The 20,112-nt window shown below is 38.5% G+C and overlaps 1 protein-coding gene across 2 annotated transcripts in view; it reads left to right on the top strand.

Moving 5' to 3' along the window:
- The window catches only part of ATP8A1 (ATPase phospholipid transporting 8A1), a 232,473-nt gene extending 213,836 nt beyond the window's left edge, over positions 1-18,637 (top strand). For both annotated transcript variants that reach the window (XM_039226991.1, XM_039226992.1), the window contains 4 exons: positions 2,440-2,528; positions 3,228-3,320; positions 12,801-12,892; positions 14,038-18,637. In XM_039226991.1, coding sequence (XP_039082922.1) covers positions 2,440-2,528; positions 3,228-3,320; positions 12,801-12,892; positions 14,038-14,135 — 372 coding nt within the window. In that variant the 3' untranslated portion in view covers positions 14,136-18,637. The remainder of the gene's footprint in view (positions 1-2,439; positions 2,529-3,227; positions 3,321-12,800; positions 12,893-14,037) is intronic.
- The last annotated feature ends 1,475 nt before the right edge of the window (positions 18,638-20,112 follow it).

Genomic DNA, 20,112 nt, shown 5'->3' with positions numbered 1-20,112 from the left:
GACGTCGACCGAGCCTTTCTCGAGTCCCCCCAAGTCCCCCGGGAGCCACTTTTGTGGCAGATTCCATTTGGCTTCACAGGGCCTCGAGGAGGGGCCGTGGGGGCCACTTGGCACGGCCCACCAAGCTCCCACGTTCAGAGCAATTTGCAAACTGCTCTCGGAGGGAGCCGCAGCCCGGGCCCCCGAACAGGCCCGCCTGTTTCCCCCATTGTCTGCGGGGATCGGGCGCCTTTCCCCAGCTGACCTGCCTGCGAGTGGCGAGATGTGAAAAGTTAGAGACAAAAATGGTCTCTACAGACTGAGGGGGAGCTTTCTTGTACAGAAAGGAAGGAAATACCTCTGTGGGATTTTACTTTTTTTCTCCCCCGTTCTTCATCCAAAAAATACAAAGAGACTCTCTGTCTTTAATGCGAATGTCGGCTTTAAATCTTTTAGGTTTGGATTAACTCTGCAAAAGAAAAAAAATCTGACAGGCTTTCAGATATTACGCAGAAAAACTTTTTTCCCCTCAATTCATGTTGTTCATTTGTAAAGCCAAAGGCTGGTGGACTGAATAGTGGGCGCCCGTTGTTCCCCATTCATAGTTAACATCACAATGGTCAGAATTAGCAACCCAGAGTCTCCACCACTTTTGCCTTTTCCACCAGCGACATTTAAGACAAGGTGGCAAAGGCAAGCATAAATCTTTCTTCTTTTGCCCCTAAGTTAAAATAGATTAAAATTAAGCCAAGCAAATGAGGTCGTTTTCAGTTATGTGACTTAGAATCTTAGCTACCTTTTCTTCCCAAAAGGAAAAAGAAATGTGGTTGTTTCAGGGTTTTGTGGGGTTTGTTTGATTTTTGTTTGTTTGGTTTTTTTTTTTTTTTTGGAAGTTCTTACCTCACTAAAAAGCTTCCTTCAATCTAAAACAAATCCCACTGATTTGATAGACATTTCCTATTACATAGTAATTGTTGGTTTTCACTATAGAGGATGTCAGCAAACATGTTGAAGATCATGTTTTGCTTATAAAATAAAGTGACTTTTATGTGAATATTTTTCGTCTTGTCAGTGTCTAGAATATAGGTGCTATTCCATTGAATCCACGTGGCCACACTTATTTTCTGAAATTCTTTTGTAATACCATGTTTTTATTTTGAACATGCTCAGAGCTACTTAATTCTATATATAGGGAAAAAGAAATCATAGCATCCTTGAACCGGCAGTCTATTATCAATGAGCCTGTGTTAATGCAAAAAAAAAAAAAAAAAAAAATTTTAAGCAGCAGTTCCTGGTCTTTAAGAGCAACAGAATGAATATGTAATTTCAAACATAATTTAAAAGTAGTAATCTTCGTATCAGGTAATGATTGATGATAAGGAATGTTAACATGTAATTGCATAGTGGCCTGTAAGAATGAAACTCTAGATCATTTTTAATTCCCGAACCACACCTGGTTTAAAAAAAAATCCTCATGAAGTTGAGTAGAGTGCAAATGTCCATGCATTAGTTGGCTGCTTTTTAATGGAGTTATATGGATACATTTATGCTTTATGCCCTTAAACAGGTACTGCAAACTTACTCTGGCAAACAGAGAGACTCAAAGTATTTCTTTTGGTTCTACTGTGTGGCATATCCCTTTTAAACTCTGTATAATCTAATTATATTACAAAGGGATTTTTATTATAATTGCAAATCGCTAATAGATTATTACTTTTTTAAGCATAGAATCATTTTCTTTTCAACCCAAAAGGTTCTGATATAGCCATTTAGTATTTGATACAAAGGAATGATTTTAATCATTTTTAATACACTTCTCTTCGGGTTTTACACTCTAGATATTTGGTTTGACTTTAGCAGTGACAGGGCCATACTGATACAAGTAATGTAAATCTTTGAACAAAAATTAAGATTATTCTGCCTAATGTCATAGATAGCTTAATTTGACAATACTAAATCGGGACTTATCTGGATGGCTTTTTCATATAATATTTTACAAAAACAAAGTTAATTTTTATTGGCCGGAAATAGTAAATTTAATTTCTAACTAGAATTTATTTTACATGGTGTATTATAAGAGAATTTAAGCCAGGGTATATTTGATGTTTGCTCCAAAATATTGATTTTGATATTCTAAGTTATAAAAGAAGGTCAAAGTTTATTACTCCACATACTGACCACAGTAATAAAAATCTCACATAAAAGTATGAAAAGATTTGGCACATGATAAAACCCTGCTATATTAGCTACTTGAGGGGGAAAAAATAGATGTAATAAAGACATGTTTTAACACATTTGGCGTTTGATTTCAGATTCTGCCTAAGTTTGGATTTAGTTATTGTATATCCTCTTGCAGAATGAGATCTTTTTAAATTATTTACTTAAAATCATATAAAAGCTGAACACGAATGACATATGTCTTAGTTTTTAAAGTAGTGTTGTTTCTGATGGTTTACCCAGGCTGCCATGTTGTTTAGTTCTGGAGTCTTTTGGATGGGCTTGTTATTTATCCCTGTGGCATCTCTCCTTCTTGATGTGGCATACAAGGTGTAAGTATACTACTCGGTTATGTACTTAAAAGTATCGATGTATATTTATCCTCCGATTTCTCCAGCTATAACATCAGCTCGAGAATGTAGTTTGTCCAATGGGAATTAGTAATATTGATTAGTTCTGCCTCATAAATAAGAGATGAGTGATTGAGAAATTAGAAAAGTAAGTTAAAGACTGAATGAGAAGTAGAGCAAGTACTTTCAATTAATAGGAGACAGTACATTTTTAGAAATCAGCCAGAAAAATCCAGGTAGAAGAAAAAATTCTGTTAGCTCCAAACACATATATATTTTATTAATGAACAATAGCTATGGAGGGAAAAAAGGTTTTTGCCCGCCTGTTTCAAAGCATATATAAAATATAGAATGAAAGGAACAAAACTTTACTAAGAATTATCAGTTTTCAAATGTTGTCTCTCCCCTCAAAAAAAAATATATCCCTAAAGTTAATTTTATGATGCTTATTTAATAACTGTGAGAGTTTTAATTATTATAAACCTAAACCATTCCTTTTAAGACTGTTGTTTCTGCAATTACATAACACTCAAAATTACTGTAATTTTTAGATTCTATTGAAAACTGGTCACCTATACTCTGGTTACTGTTGTATCAAGCAGCACATTAATAAACCAGTTTTGTAATGTGTGAAATCCTCATATGAAGATTTATGTGCAAATCTTTTTTTTTTCCTTTCAGTATCAAGAGAACTGCTTTTAAAACATTAGTAGATGAAGTTCAGGAGCTGGAGGCAAAATCTCAAGACCCAGGTGCAGTTGTCCTTGGAAAAAGGTAAGATACCCACTGAATATGTTCTTTCCCAAGTGAACTTTTATCTTTCACTAGTGGTTGGAAATAAGTGGTCAGACTTATATTTATCACTTTACATGGGGCTAGCGGTGTGGATAGATTTTAGAATCAGAGAGATGTAGATTCAAACCAAGTCTGTCACTCACTCGCTATGTGTAACCTTAGCCAAGTTGCTAAATGCCCCTGAGCCTCAATTTTCTCATCTAGAAAATGGGGGTAATATTACCCACCTCATAGCTAGTTTTTAGAATTAAATAAGATATAATTGATAAAGAAAGTATCTTGGTGTCTGGTGCTTAATGAGCTTTGAATAAATGGTGGTTACAAATATTAGTGCGTTATTAAAATGAAAGGGAAAAAAGGCCTTTAGCTTGAAACCGTATCTGTAATAAAATAGTGTGTAACAAAAATCAGAGCTTGACACAGGGCAAAGTGCAGTAGCAGTCAGCGCATATTAGGAACTGACCCTGGCATGTGTCACACATGAAGTGAATTGTGTCTGCCAAGTCCTTTCCTTAGTACCACCCCCTCAAAAGAGCAAGGTTCGAAACCTAATCCAATTTACTACATTCACAAAACATTATGAGAAAGAAATTAAACTGTTTTGAAAGCAGTCTATAATAAAACACAATGATGAAGGTAATACCAAGGATTTACTTTTTTCTTCCCTCTTCACACTAACATGAGCTCAAGTTTTGTCTACACCATAGGAAATGCTTTGCTTTGCTCGGATGTCTGTTGCTGTCATCATGATCCAGTTACCCAGTTTGACAGGATTAAGTAAGTGTCAGACTGGGAACTCAAGCTGAGACCTTGGCTTCCAGCCTCGGCTCGCTCTCGTTAGGCCAGGAGGGCGCATCACACGCACACACCTGTCTGTGCATCTCTAGCAAAAGTCCTCACACTGCCATTTGTGGAGCGTTCACTACATGCTAAGCACTGACCACTTCGTATGCGCTGTCACACTGGAGCCCCGTAACAGTCCTGTACAAATTCATCACCCCAGCAGCACCTGGGTGGCTCGGTCAGTTGAGCATCCGACTTTGACTCAGGTCATGATCATGCAGTCCATGGGTTCAAGCCCCACATTGAGCTCTGTGTTGACAGCTCAGAGCCTGGAACCTGCTTCTGATTCTATGTCTCCTCTCTCTCTGCCGGCTCACACTCTTGTCTGTCTCTCTCTCAAAAATAAATAAACATTGAAAATTTTCAAATTAGTCACCCCATTCTTTCCAGATAAGGAAACAGGGACTTAGATGAAATTCTCAGGCCAAAATAAAAGAGCAGGGCCTTGAGCCCGCGTCAGCGGATTCTGAAGCCCCGAACTCCTAACCATTCACTCTCCTCCCTCCTTGTGTTGCTTTTTCAAGAACGAGCTATAGCGGCAAAAACAGCCTCCACCACCTGCCAAAGTCCGTGACCTCTGTTGGTTGGTGTCCTTGTGTGTATGATGGAAATGGTGATACCTCCTTTCAGGGTTATGAGTATTCTTCACCCGCCACCTTGTGCTCATCTGTGTCCCTTCCTCTAAACATGGACACCCGGTCCGTTGCCTGGCACAAGTAGCCCCCCAGTCAGCCTTGTCTGCCATTCACTCTGGCTGTAAAATGGACGCGATAAGCATTCTGGCTCACAGAATTGTAAACGTACCTGTTTAACAGCTATTAGGGAAAGGCCATTGATAATACCGCTACTCCCCTGAGGAGGCAATTTCTTATGTTTGTAAGGATGTTAATGACCCTTAGGTTTTGCCCCCGCATGTGATACTTGGTTTTCCTGGTTTGTGGTCATACAGGTGACTCAGTAGTTCATAAAGTCAGGCTGAGGGCGTGACGTGAGGACCTCCAGGTTGTAAGAGTCAGTAAGTCTCTGATGTAGGTCGCCGCTTCCATTAAAAAACAATAAGAGGGATGCCCGGCTGGCTCAGTAGGTAGAGCATGAGGTGCTTGCTCTTGGAATCATGGGTTCGAACCCCATGTTAGGTATAGAGATTACTTTTTTTAAAAAGTCAGCGAGCTTAAAAGGAATGAAGTGGATTCCACCGTAAGTGACCAACTTCTCCATAGAAAATGCATCAGATAAATTTTCTGCTGCTGCCTCATTTGCCTAAAATAGCTGTTCAGCTTTTCTCAAGGGCAAAGAAATGAGTTAGCTGTCTACACCACGAGAACCCGTGGTGTAACACATACCCCATGCTGCTGCTGCTGCTGCTAGTGGGCTACCAGAAGGATGGCTCAGCACCACCACAGTGCCTTCCTGCTGGATGCCAGCTCGAGGAGGAGGGAAGAAAAAGGATCTGTGAAAGAAGAAAAATAGCAACTGGTTGGAAAAGTCTTTATGCTAAATAGTTACATTCTAAAGCAATTATAGAAAATGTCAGAGTGATTTTACTGCCAGGATTTTAAGATTTTAAGTAATCTCTACAACCAACACGGAGCTCCAACTCACAACCCCGAGATCTAGAGTTGCATCCTCGGGGCGTCTGGGTGGCTCAGTCGGTTAAGTGTCAGACTTCAGCTCAGGTCATGATCTCACAGTTTTTGAGTTCAGGTCCCACATCAGGCTCTGTGCTGACAACTCAAAGCCTGGAGCCTGCTTCGGATTCTGTGTCTCCCTCTCTCTCTTCCCCTCCCCCCCTTAAAAACTAAAGAAAACATTAAAAAATAAAAGAGAGTCACATGTTGTACCAGCTGGGTCCACCCGGCACCCCACTGCCAGGGTTATTTTAGGAATCTTGGAGAATGAGATGGATGTAAAATTTCAAAAAACTTAGCTAATCTTGTCTACATTTTCAAAGAGGGTGAAATTGTGACTTCTATGTAGTCTAGTGATATCAGACTTTAGTTCCAAAACACCGTGTTTTCTACCTCCCAGTCCTTGTACAGGCTGCTCCCTTGTTTAGGAGTTGATACCCTCCTACAGATTGGGAAGCCTAATTCCTAGTTTTCAAAACCCAGCTCAGATGGAATTACCTCAACTTTTCTTACATAAAATGAATTCCTCCTCTGCTCTCTGGGTACTTTACGCTTCTGTTGTCACATTTATTTTATTGTATTGTAATGTGTTTATCCCCCCCCCCCCCCTTTTAGTCTTTCCTGTGACCCAGCACCTAGCACAGCTCCAGGAACATAATAGCACTTGATAAACATTTGTTGAATGGGTGATTGAATGCTCAAGAGAATGACCTGAGGAAGGAAGGAAGAAAGGAAGGGAGGGAGGGAGGAAAGGTTGGCTGAGTAGTGAGTGGTAAATAGATGGTTGATTCACGGGTAGTTAAATAGATACTCTACATAAGAACATAGATTATACAGATTACACTTCCCAAATTAGCCATGTCCCAAGAAGTAACATTGGTTTACTTCTTTGTCCTAGAATAATGCAATCTTGTAAACTGATCACCCCCAGTTTTTTTCAGTCTCCACTAAGCTCTATTATGAAGTCAAGCGGTATACAAAGAGTGACTGCCTCAGAGAAACTATAACTTGTAAGCACTGTATCCAGATTAGCACTTAATTTATGTCTCATGTTTACTCATGTTCAAAAACTAAAACATTTTGGTTGAAACCATCCTTTTTAGTAGAAATAGTAGGTCACTTGCCATATTATCCAGTGATTTAGGTATATTCACTCCAGTCTTACACTGAAATTTGGGGGAGGATGGGGGAGATGTGTTTCGTCATCTAAGTACAGTTTGTTGCCTTTGAACCTTGGGTTATGGTGGAATTCAATTTAAGTTTAAAATGTTGGGAGAATAAATGCAAGCCTTACCCCTGGTCATTAAGTAGCTATAGCTTATTATTTTTGGTTAAAAAAATAACTTATATGCTGTGAAGCCCTGTCTCCACTGTTACTTTTTTGTGGGCAGGCTCCAGCACCTGGGAGCATAAGCATCTATAATTCCAAAATATAAAAACCTTTGAAATTCAATTTTTCCTCGCAGGTTTATAGCAAATATTTTCTGGAAAAACCTAAACCGTTTGTTCCATAAATATAAAGGCATTGACAGTGTTTATTTTTTTCTACGATATAAATATCCATACATTTTATAGCAGAAATAATAATTGTTTTGGAATAGGGGCCTCTCGTATCTCACTGGGGGGACTACTACATCAATAAGTTGTGTGTAACATCTTTTCTAAAACAAAATAACAAAAACAAATGTGAATTCAAAAACCTAGTGCTTTAAAATAAGGGGTGTTTACACTGGGCTCATTGGAGACCGAGCCGTTGTCTTTGGATATCTTTCATAAGCATGAGAAGCACGTATGTACATTATACAGGCAAATGTGATAATGAGATCCATCATGTTTTATTATCTAACTGTAGACATAAGCCAGTATATTATCATCAGCCATTACTAAATAGAATTTTTCCCAAGGATCTTCAGGTCATTCCTCATTAATTTGTCCATCACTATAGCCTTGACTTTTTTTTTTTTTTTGAGGCCATGAAAATTCATCTTATTTGTTTATTTTTATTTTTTAACTTACATCCAACTTAGTTAGCATATAATGCAATAGTGACTTCAGTAGATTCCAGTGATTCATCTCTTATGTATAACACCCAGTGCTCATCCCAACAAGTGTCCTCCTTAATTCCCCTTGCCCATGTAGCCCATCCCCCCCACAACCCCTCCAGCAACCCTCCGTTTGTTTTCTGTATTTATGACTCTCTCATGTTTTGTCCTTCTCCTTGTTTTTATATTATTTTTGCTTCCCTTCCCTTATGTTCATCCGTTCTGTGTCTTAAAGTCCTCATATGAGTGAAGCCATATGATAATTGTCTTTCTCTGACTAATTTCACTTAGCATAATACCCTCTAGTTCCTTCCATGTAGTTGCAAATGGCAAGATCTCATTCTTTTGGATTGCTGAGTCATACTCCTTTTGTGTGTATATATACCACCTCTTTATCCATTCATCCACTGATGGACATTTGGGCTCTTTCCATACTTTGGCTATTGTCGATAGCACTGACTATAGCCTTGACTTTAAAGAAGAGAGCATCAAAGTTTGGATGTCAGATAATGTGGCCATGTGGATGGTGATGATGGTTTCTCTCAGTCTTTCTCTGTTTTATTTATCTTTTTTTGACCCAGCAATAGCACTGCTAGGAATTTACCCAAGGGATACAGGAGTGCTGATGCATAGGGGCACATGTACCCCAATGTTCATAGCAGCACTCTCAACAATAGCCAAAGCATGGAAAGAACCTAAGTGTCCATCAACTGACAAATGGATCAAGAGATGTGGTTTAATCTATATATGGCAATGAGAAAGAATGAAATCTGGCCATTTGTAGCAGTGTGGATGGAACTTGAGGGTGTTATGCTGAACAAAATAAGTCAGGCAGAAAAAGACAGTTATCATATGTTTGCACGTATAGGTGTATTAGGAGGAACCTAACGGAGGACCATGGGGGAGGAAAAGGGGAAAAATAGTTGGGGAGAGGGAGGGAAGCAAACCATGAGAGACTCTTGAATATTGAGAACAAACTGAGGGCTGATGGGGGTGGGAGAGAGGGGAAGGGGGGTGATGGGCATGGAGGAGGGCACTTGTTGGGATGAGCACTGGGTGTTATATGGAAACCATATAAACTATGAAAGAAAAAAATGAAAAGATTATACAATTGAAAAAAAGCATTGCCACAAAACTAATAGAAAAGAAACCATATTTCTCAATTTTCACACTGGATTCCTATCAGTGCTACATGCAAACCTTGGTAGGGGTTCAGGACAGGAACATGTGTCAGATGTTTCCCCCCCCCCCCCATTCATCACTGTGATAATGGTTCTATCCAGCCTTTGTAAAGGAAAGTGACCAAATGACAAGTATTATCTCCTCCAGAGCAGAGATTAGGACAGTTATAATCACTGTTTATCTCCCTACCACCACCACCCACCACAGGACAGCTGCCATGCGCCCTACACTGAAACATCCACGTCTGGATGATTCTTTACTTTCTGGGGATCCATTTTAATGAGTCACTCAAAGTAGCTTAGCAACCCAATATAAAGTCAAATGCAAATTTACCAGTCTTCAAAAATAAATGAAAATACCTTAAGACAATGTATTCCAGGACGGTAAATGGGATTTTAGCTAGACATTTCTTTGTGCTTCTAAATGAAACACTACTTTAAAACACAGTGTGTTGAAAAACCTTACCTCCACCAAATATCTAAGTTGAAACATTTTAGTGGGCTTGGAAATAAGGTAACAATATTTAAGTGGTAGTTGCATAATTTCCTTGAACAAATTTAGAATTTGCATTGCTTGGTCTGTAAATGATGAAAGACCATACAAAATTGAGTCACACTACTAACAGTTGTGATTAAGACAGGGCTTTAGGGGCACCTGGGTGGCTCAGTCGGTTGAGCATCCGACTGGCTCAGGTCATGATCTCATGGTCCATGAGTTCTTGCCCTGTGTCGGGCTCTGTGCTGACATCTCAGAGCCTGAAGCCTGCTTCACATTCTGTCTCTGTTTCTGCCCCTCCCCTGCTCTCACACTGTGTTCTCTCTCCCTCTCTCTCTCTTTCTGTCTCAAATATAAATAAACATAAAAAAAGATGGGGTTTTAATGAGAAGGTATCTAAATAAAGTCTTTTTGTTCTTCTCACAGTGTGTTAAGCTGTTCAAGAAAAACTGAACTTTTAACATATCCATTAATGTTTATGTGTCACCGATACATTGTATAATGTAACTTGATAGTAATATCAGTACCCATAAACATCAAGGGTGTAGAACCCTGTAATTTTGAAATGATGAGTAGTTCCCAAAAGGTAGGATAAGACGAGAGAAATACAATTCATCATCACTTATTATTTACCAAGCACCCCCCTGTGAATGGCATTTATATTTCGTAGGAGGGACTCTGCTCTACAAGAACTAAAGCAAGAGTTCAGTGTCCAGGAAACAACAGCAACATAGTTTTCCTGCTATGGAACTGGACTGGAGGCATTGTAAATCCAAACGCACATGCAGCAGTAGACATCTCGTGTTGAGCTAATGTTGAATATAAGCCAAGGCATCAAAAAGGATCCTCACAAAGTTATCTTTTGTGATGGTCTCTGTTCTAGTTGATTTTTTTAATAACAAATTCCTTGGGGGTCACCTGGGTGGCTCAGTTGGTTAAGCATCTAACTTCAACTCAAGTGATGATCTCATGGTTTGTGAGTTCAGTTCGAGCCCCACATCAGGCTCTGTGCTAACAGTTCAGAGCCTGGAACCTGCTTTGGATTCTGTGTCTCCCTCTATCTCTGCACCTCCCCTGCTCACACTCTCACTCTCAAGAATAAACAAACATTTAAAAAATATTTTTTTTAATAAATTCCTTGGGAGCTGGAGGAGTGGCAAGGCTGGGAAGGACTAGCTTTTGTGGAGTGCTTCCTAAGTGCCAGGCTGTGCTAGAAGCCATACAGTTCCTTGAATCCCCACCATTGGTTAGGGATTATCTTCCTGGTATGTATGAGATGACCAAGAACAGTTTGCCTGAGGCTCCTCAGCTAAAAAAGTAACAGACTCAGAATTAAAGTTAAGATTCCAAAGCCCATTCTCTGCCCCCAGTGATGCACTCCTTTCCCGAGAAAGCTTTCTTACTGCCCTTTGTTTTTGAACACTAGACATTAACTTGATGTAACTGCTGAATAAAAGGATAGCCTCCTATGAACCATTACAAAACAAAACCACATTATCTTATACATCTAACTTTCATAATAGGAAAGATAAAATTCTCACATCTGCCTTCTTAACATTTAATGTTATAATATTAAAATACTATGCATTTTAGAAGGCCAGCCTGAAACCTGGAAAATGTATTTGGGGGAGAAGAAGCTACATCGTGATGCATTGCCAACCTCTAGTTGTCTGTAGTCATTTCCATTTTAAACACCAGGTACTTCCCAGCACCCCATCCACAGTGCTCTGCTAACAAAATCAGACCACCTGCTGCTAACGTTGCTGACTTCCTCAAAGCAGTTACATGTTTTAGTGTTCCTGAGGGTCTCTGAGTCTGTAATGTTAGATCATTTTAAGAACAGAGCAGAAAAGCGACTCGAAAATTGGTCCCTTCTCATTCCCCATATCTGTTTATTTCACTGACAAAAACAAGTTTTACGACTATTTGCAAACCCACTGGAGTTTTAGATTAATTAGCTTTCCTGCCTTAATGTAGCTAATTCTCGGTGACAATGAAGTATGTCTAATAAGCACCGTTTACAGCATCCCTCGCCTTGAAAAATATGTGTGGAAGATAACTACAAATGTCAACATTGCTAAATATTTTACTTCAGCAAAAGCCTAAATGTTTCTGCAATTACAAGTTCATTCTGCAGAGGATCCTTTTTTTTTAATTATGATAAAAATTGTTCCACTTCAGAATTTCAGAAAATTTGGCAAAACACAGAAGTAACAGGACAACTTCACTAAAACTTTTATAGTGGGAAAAACACAAGATGGAAATTTTTCAACTGAGCCCATCCCAGTGATTAAAACAGAATTGCATAAACATTTGCTGTAGCTCATGTGGATTACTTAATAGCTCTTTACGCTTCTTATGTTCTTTGATATCAAAGCAAAGTCTTAGAAATCAACCACTGGAGAAATGGCATGATTGGGAGTCCTGGTGTGATGTTTAAAGTGCATTTCACAATGATTACTTGAATTCATTGATTTGACAAATAATTGGCTCCCTGCTGTGGGAGACCCCATTCTACATGCGGTGGAAAAAAACAGATGCGTTCTTTCTTACATTGTTGCTTCTAGGAGTTACATAATTAATTACGTGGATTTGTTTCTGTGGAGATCATTCTAAACGTTTATTGAAAAATAAATATTTTCCTTGTCATTTTACCTAGCATTATTTTCTGAAAGTAGTTTTGTTTCAAAATGAAATTAAGGAACACATTTCATACCATATTGAAGTGGGTAATGGAACTTTTCTAATTAAAATGTCTGCGAAATCTCTCCTTCATGTAACTTTTAGGATTTCTTTGCGTAACTAAAAAAATATTTTACACCGAAATATGTGCCAAGTAGGAAAAAGATAGAGTAAAAGTTTTTGTGATTCTAAAAGTGCCACGCTTAGTACATAGGTAGTAAGTCAACCGGGATTTTAGAAGTGAATGACGTTGCTGGCAGATATTGTATTTTGTGTGTGTGTGTTAACTGTGTTGTACAGGTTCTGTATCCCCATTTGACTTAAATATCACTAGGGGGTGGAGAAATCTTGTGGCTGGATTATTGGGAACAAAACTCTCCTTCGCTCTGGGAAAAACTGGCCTCGGATGTATCTAAATGCTTGAAATCTCATTTGCTATCTGAGAAAATGGGGTGAAAAGAATCACTAGACTACAGACTTCTCAAGCAATCTTTTGTTCAAGTCTAACTCTCTCTGGTGGTCCTGTGGGCACAGGGGGGCTCTGCCGACTTGATAATTCATTTCACACATTTGCACCTGGCCCACAGCCTCACGGAGAGGGCGCAACTGCTCAAGAACGTCTTTAAGAAGAACCACGTGAACTTGTACCGGTCCGAGTCCCTGCAACAAAATCTGCTCCGTGAGTATCTCAGTCTGATTTGTAAATAAATACTCTGCCATTGTGTCTGAGCATTTAGGAGAGCCATGTTTTGGCTTTTGGGATATGTAACTCTTTAAAATTAATACTGAAAATAAGTTTTGTGTAGTGACAACATGGGACATAAATGGCCAGTGTTTAGAGAAATGACCAGCGGACAAGACAAAGCATTTTAAAACCTGCTTTCGCTTGAAGAAATATTTCCACATGCCCCTGGCTTCCTTAAATCTTAAAAAGAACTAGTAAAATAAATCTTCACTCTTAAAAGCGCCCTCTGTATTGTTATCTTTTCTACTTGAACAACTTTGCAAGGGCTTTTTCAGCTTTCATGCGGCACAATGAAACATATATTTCCCCCTTCAGAAATATTTATGAATATTTAGGCTTGTAAGAAATTATTAGGTATCATGCCCTCTTAACATTTCAAGGATCTAAAAGAGAATATAATATATAAAGCCCTGTAGTAAATGTATTTGTGTTAGCCATATATCTTTTGTTTCATGTTGTTTCCACATGTAATTTATTTTCATTTATATATACTCATGTTTAATGCTTTTGCTTTTTTTTTACTTCAAGAGGCCTTTTCTAAAGATGTGACCCCCTTGGGGGCCATTGCTTATTCCCAGCCATGTTGGGGCATGAGTGAATTTACTTGTAAGATGCTAAGAGCCGAAGACAATGCTGTCCCAAGGAAGGAGACTACTTTTCCACCATTGGCAGTTACATGAGTTTATGTGTGTCTCCTCCTCGCTTTTATTCCTCCTTCTCGGGCATCCACCTAATGTGTGTAAATGCATGTGCCCACTTGACTGGACCCCCATGCCCTCCGGTAGCCAGGAAGCAACAATTGAATGGCTCCGCTTGGGTTTTGAGATGCTGTGAGGAAGACCGAGGGGGATCTGGGGGACAGAGTTCATAGAATCTCAGCTGACAACCTGCAGTCAGCCCATTCTTCCTGTTATAGCTGAGCCTGCAAAACACGTTAGAAATTCATGTCTTCCTGCACACTTTTGAGGGCAGGAGGGGTATGTGAGTTCCCCGAGGTTAGAAAATGAGTACTTAAAACTCAGAATAGAGATTCCCAGTGACTTCACGATGATCATTTCTGTTTCATCTCTAACTTACAGATGGGTATGCTTTCTCACAAGACGAGAATGGAATCGTGTCACAATCTGAAGTGATTAGAGCATATGACACCACAAAGCAGAGACCCGATGAATGGTGATGGGCAGGGCTCTCCTGATGCAAGGCTGGCTCTGCTAGGTCTCTAAGGAGAGCTCCCAGGTCTTACCAGAATCTGCTGACCAATTCCAGTCTGGTCCAAGGAAGGGAAAGTGGATCTGAGCTCATCTCATTGATTGATCTTCAGATTCATGTATATTATAGACGTAAGCACTGTGCAACTCTACTGTAACACCATCTCTTCCAGATTTTTTAAAGTATTCGCTAAGTCTTTGTAAGCAGAAATTGAAAATGACCTTGTATCTTGCCAGAATGCTTTCTTAAAACTGAGAATAGGTCAGTAGTCTTATACCATTACTCTGGGGCGGTAACTGACTCTCAAGTTGATTGGATACACCACAAGGCGACCAACCGTTAAAGAACTCTAAAATGGTAATCATTTAAAGGGACTCTTGATATCCAGACTTAGATTTCAGAAAATGCTGAAAAAAACCAGCACTCTTCTCTAAGGAACTGACTCACCTTACCGAGCAAAATTTCTAAATAAGACATTAATAAGTGTTTGTGTCAAAAATTGTCTTGATAAATGTTTGCCAAAGAAGTTCAATAAGTGTATTTCTCATTCAGTAGTCATTTGCCCAGAAACGTAAAAGAAAGTTTACCTCCAGTTCTGCTGTAAGAGCTGCATGCTTGACTTCAAATGGAAGAGTGATTTGCAAAAATGAGTATTTCAAGGCATTTGCTACTCAAATCTGTGATTTTGCACCTTTGGTCTTATAAATGCTTCTTTCTTGTCTGTCTTGTTTACCTGTTGAAGTTGGAGGGCACACGTGATAATGTGACTCTGTCATCATGATACTGATTTTTAATCTGTGTATATGTCTCCGTCATTTCTGATGAGGTGTCTCATCTAGATTTTTCTAAAAACTCTGGCTTCCTCTGAAGATTCAGTGATGTCATCTTGTCTTAACGTTTTCTCTCTGAAGAAGAATATGCTTCTATATTTATGTGAGATTCCCAGTGCTTCTGTCGAGGTGTTTGGAATATAATGTCGGATAAATGCATGGGCTTTTGTAATGTGCATAGGCTCGGCTTTTGTCCTGTGTTTTGGTTCTTTCTATCAGTTCCTGCTAGACATGCCTGCTGTCTTATATAGCACACCCTGTGTTATGGTGACTGCCCCTGTACTGAACACTGAGAATTACTTCACAGTTCACTTTTGAAACAGCTCTCCCAAATTAGTCACATGCTGCTAATTGGGACAAATAAGTAGTACATTTTCCCCATTTTAAAAACGCCGATTTTTCTCAAGCCTGTAGCTTTATATAGTCAGAGACAGTCTCCATCTCGAGTAGATTTTGCTGCTATGGTTTTAAGTGTATGTTCAGTTTCATTATTTTCAGCATGTCCAAGACATGTCCTAAAGATGCCCATTTCGGTACCAACAGTAAATGGTGAAGGGGCTGTTTAAAAACCACAACCAGTTTTCTATACTGTTTTTAAAATAATGGTTTCATTTAAAAAGAACAAAAAGGAACTCTAGTTTTCAGATACACTTCAGAGATGGAAGCAAACTTTCTGCCTTTTCTTGAGAAGCCTGTTTGCCTTTAAGTGGACCTATCAGCAAAATGGGTAGAACTTCCTCTTAAAAAAAAAAAGTCAACTAGAATTACGAAGAAAGGTGATTTGAGTTTAATAATGTCGCATTCTTTTTACCCTTTTTCTTAATCTAGCTTTACAATTAGGTTATACATCACTTCCTTCTCTGTATTTTTAGCTGTTTAGTTACAAGCATGCTCCCCCCATTTTCTGTAAATCAGAGAGGTTATAACACATACGTAATTCTAAGGGGAGCAGGGGGCTGATGTACTTTACTTCCTAGACCATTCCCATTTGGGGTTCAGATTAAGAAAATTGCGAATCGAAACATCTAGAAAGACCACAGGTGTTAAGGGTCTAAGATCACCTTCAAAATTCTGAAGTCACGGATTTTGTCTACTGAATGGATATTCAAAGCAGCTTTCCTGGGCCTCGCAGTGGTGATAGTGAAGGTCAAGCCACACAAATCCAAAAACAAGAATGAAGTACATCCCTCCAGAGAAACACTTCATAGCAATTACAGACCAGAGCTGCTTGGGTTTGCCTCCACCTCGTCAGTGGTATCCTTCTCCAAAATGTTAATAGCAAAATGAGATGAATATAATAGAACTGAATTTTCTGGCTTAAAAAAAATCGGTAAGTTTTATTTTTATCTTAAAACATGGATTATTTCTATGGAGCTCCTCAACAAGAGTAGAATAGAATACCCATGGTTAATTAACATGTAAGATCATGGTCTGAGGTATGGCTATTTTCTAGTCCTGTTTATGAATTATTAGGTCCATTCCTTCGCTTCTCGGGTGAGAGAGGGGTTCGGGCACAGGGAGTGCTCACCTTGGTAAGACTTAACACGCAGCATTACATTTGCAGAGACTTTATAGTGTTAGAAAAACCCTCTGATTTTTTTAACCATCCAAAGAGCAGGAAGAGAAACACAGTTTTACCAGGATTCAAACAAACAGCTGAAGTGACTTTTAACTTGTATTTTCTGAAATAAAGGACATATACTCTTCAATTAAAAAGTCCCCTGTAGGGATTTTGGCAGATGCTAACACCGTTGCTTTACAATGTTTACAATTCAGAAAATACTACTTACAGCAGAAAATCCTCATTCGTTTAACATTGAAAAGCTGGGAGTTGCTTCTTTAATGTTGAATAATACACAGTGATATTGAGCATGAACTTTCTAAATGTTTTATATATATACATATAAAAATAGATCGGTGTCTCACACCCAGAAAAATGCTATATGGCAGGAATTGTTAGCAGGAGAATGGTGTTTCTCAGGAATGTAGCAAATTTAAAATGATACATGTGCTGCCCATCCCCCAACCCCACTCCCCTCAGGATCTGATGTGAGCCAGCTTCAGCAGTGTTGCAAAATGAATGGGAAACCTTTTTCTAATCAAGTCAGGTGAACGTGTATTCTATTCAGTAATGTTATTTATTTACATGAGGTATAAGGTCATTGAATGGAGCCACTCATCCCTCTTAATTTCCAGGGGGAAAAGTGCATTCCAGAAATCAACTCCTATTCTGATCATGAAGTTTTATAATTCTGCATTCTATCATCAGATATGGACATCACATGATAATTTGTTCTGCATTGTGTGCACTGTACATCACTCGTAACTTCTCGTTGAAAATATTCTTTCAGGGAATGAGTGCAAGTCTGAAAGTAAAAGATTGTATATTTGTGGTTTTTAAATTATTTATAACAGTGTCCTAATTATTACCATGCTACATGATCATCAGTGTTTATTTTTGTGCAGTTGCCCAAAACCAGGATAGTTCCTGGTTCTAAAACTTATTTCATCAAATAAGTCTATAACCTTATAAATAACCATTTATAACATTTATCGGGAAAACACCCACCCCATTCACATCATGTGGACCAGATCTGTGGAATTCTTTTTGTAAATTAATGTACTACCATGCAATTCGGTGCCTAATAAATGCTTTTTAATGATGAACATTTCTATAATGCTTCTTTAAGAGATCATAATCTGATTTTTCTCACACTAAAATAACTGAAGTCACTTGTGAGACTTAGTTATACTTTGCTGCATTTTAATTAACCTTCAGTGGCTATTAAAATGGAATGTAAGTTAAACTTTGAAGGAAAGGAAATAAATGTTTTCCATTTTTCGTCTTGATTTATTTTCTGTATGAAAGCAGCTGTGTTTTTGATAGGTTTATGGTTTGCATGAATTAATATTTAAAGTGGTCTAGGCCAATGCATGGCTACTGCCGTAAATCTTGATGTTTATTTCTGCCTTATAAAATTCTATCATGGCCTACCTGGAATTCAATAGTCAGTGGACAAATTAATTGGTTCTCTGCACAACTTTTTTCTTTAATAAGTAAATTATTTTACAAACAAATTTGAAAAAATTAATTGCAACTTTTGTTTAGCTTGCTTCTAAGAACTTTTCTTAATAAAGCTCACAAAACTTCTCAGCAAATAAATCTCTCCCGTAAGGAGGAAAAAGAGCTAGATTTTATACATGCTTACTTTGAATTAACAGCAACTTTCCATAGGTAAATCTGCTCTTGCAAAAAACGAGAGCAGAATATTAAAAAATAATAAATATTTTTATGTTTCATGGTTCTATTCTAGAAGCCATAAATGCAGTAAATACTGTTTGCTGTTTATTTAGCTATTTCAAGCTTCATTTTTCACATTTTCAAGTTTATTAAGTTTTTTTTTAAAAACAAAGCAGCCTTGGGAGGCAGCTACTATGGAAAATTGCGGTTTGCATTAAAGGTAAAATAGTATTTTCAGCTCCATGAAAACCATTCCTGCCGAAACTGTTGTAGAAATTGTGAAGCTGCATGAGTGGAGAGCATTGAATCTGTGATTATAGTTTTCTCAGGTTTGTTTATCTCGATGTTCAATGCACTGTGTTTCATAAATAGTTATTAAAGTTGAGTAATATTCAGTTCTATGCAGTGTTGTGTGTCATTGGCCTTTTGTGAATGTGCATGTTTTAAATTGCAAATTTTAAACATTTTGTCCTCTAATTGTTATTAAAAATTAAATAAACCGTACGATTACATAAAGGAATTGTTGCAGTTGTAATTGCTAGTTTTAAAAACTATGTTGCTTTATAAAACCTTCAAAGCCACTGTAATTATAGTCTGAGAAGGTGTCTCCACTTAATGGTGTTTTAACATTTTGTTTACAACCCCAGTGATCTAGAAAATAGCCCTTCATTTTAATCCAACTAAAGGAAACATGAAGGGGGGGCAGCATATGAAGTCTGCTTTGGTACGAGGCGTGGTTAATTAATTGAGTACCCTCCCAAAAAACTTTTTAAATAATTCCTGAATTTTGAGTCTTCAGTCAGAAAAGCCCCCCAGGATTATCCCCATTACATATTTAAATCAGCCTACAAGTCAACAGCTAACTCATGGCTCCATCCTTTCACATCGGATGGATTTCTTAAATTTTCCAAACCCACCCAAGTTGTTAAGTTCATGAGAAATGGCCACATTTAGCCTGTTACATAGGAAGGAAGTAACCAAAAAAATGTTTAAATTGCCTTGTGAGACGAAAGCACGAGAAACACTGGGTATGGGGACGGTGGGCTTATCAAAAACAAGTATCTTTTGGTAAAAGAGAAATGGAAGCAGCGATTTCGTCAACTGCTGTAATAGGATTCTTTCCCAGAGAAACACTGAGGGAGCAGTTTGAGAAGCCTCTGGTTTTACGAGCGAGCAAGCGAGCGAGCGAGCGAGGGCTGAGGGCCGGCATGCGCCTGGCTGTGGAGGGCCCACTTCCTCTCCCTCGCTCTTTCCAGGGCCGGGGACGGCCTGTGGGTCTCCCAAGCAAAACCACAGCAAAACAATGTGGACAGAAAAGGTACCTGTGAATTATGTGAAACGATTTTCACATTTATCCCCATGCCCCCTTGAAATATGCGTGGACCCGTGTGCATCCGGACCCTGTGGTTTCAGATGCTAAGACTCCCTAAATACTAAAGGACGCAGCAAACTTGAAATAGCATTCTCATAAATTCAGTGTGTCATCCCCATTTAAAGTTTGCTTCTGCGTGCCTGTGGCGTCTCTAACCTCAGCTTCCATTTTGGTAACACAGAGCCACTCATTCTAATGAAAGATCTTCCTAACCTGGATAATCTCATTAAGAGGCTAGTCAGATTGTTGGAAAATATGAAATCTGTTTTACCATTGTTTTTATTGCATATGCAAACTAGAATTTCAAATAAGAATTCTGTCAGAATAACTGCATTAATAACTAATTGCAATTTTAAAACAGCCATATACATGTCAAAATATGTCAACAGTTTGTCTCCTTGGTAGTTTAATATATCTTTAAATTCTTGTTTTTCCTGAAGGTATACTAAGTAAGTTTTTTAGGTTATGCAAAGGTAAACAGATCCCAACCCAATGAACTGAA

This window comes from Hyaena hyaena, unplaced genomic scaffold (assembly GCF_003009895.1).
Source record: "Hyaena hyaena isolate Hyena2069 unplaced genomic scaffold, ASM300989v1 scaffold_24, whole genome shotgun sequence".
Classification (NCBI taxonomy): domain Eukaryota; kingdom Metazoa; phylum Chordata; class Mammalia; order Carnivora; family Hyaenidae; genus Hyaena; species Hyaena hyaena.
Note: the sequence above shows the minus strand (reverse complement) of the source record. Positions and strands in the feature narration are given on the sequence as shown.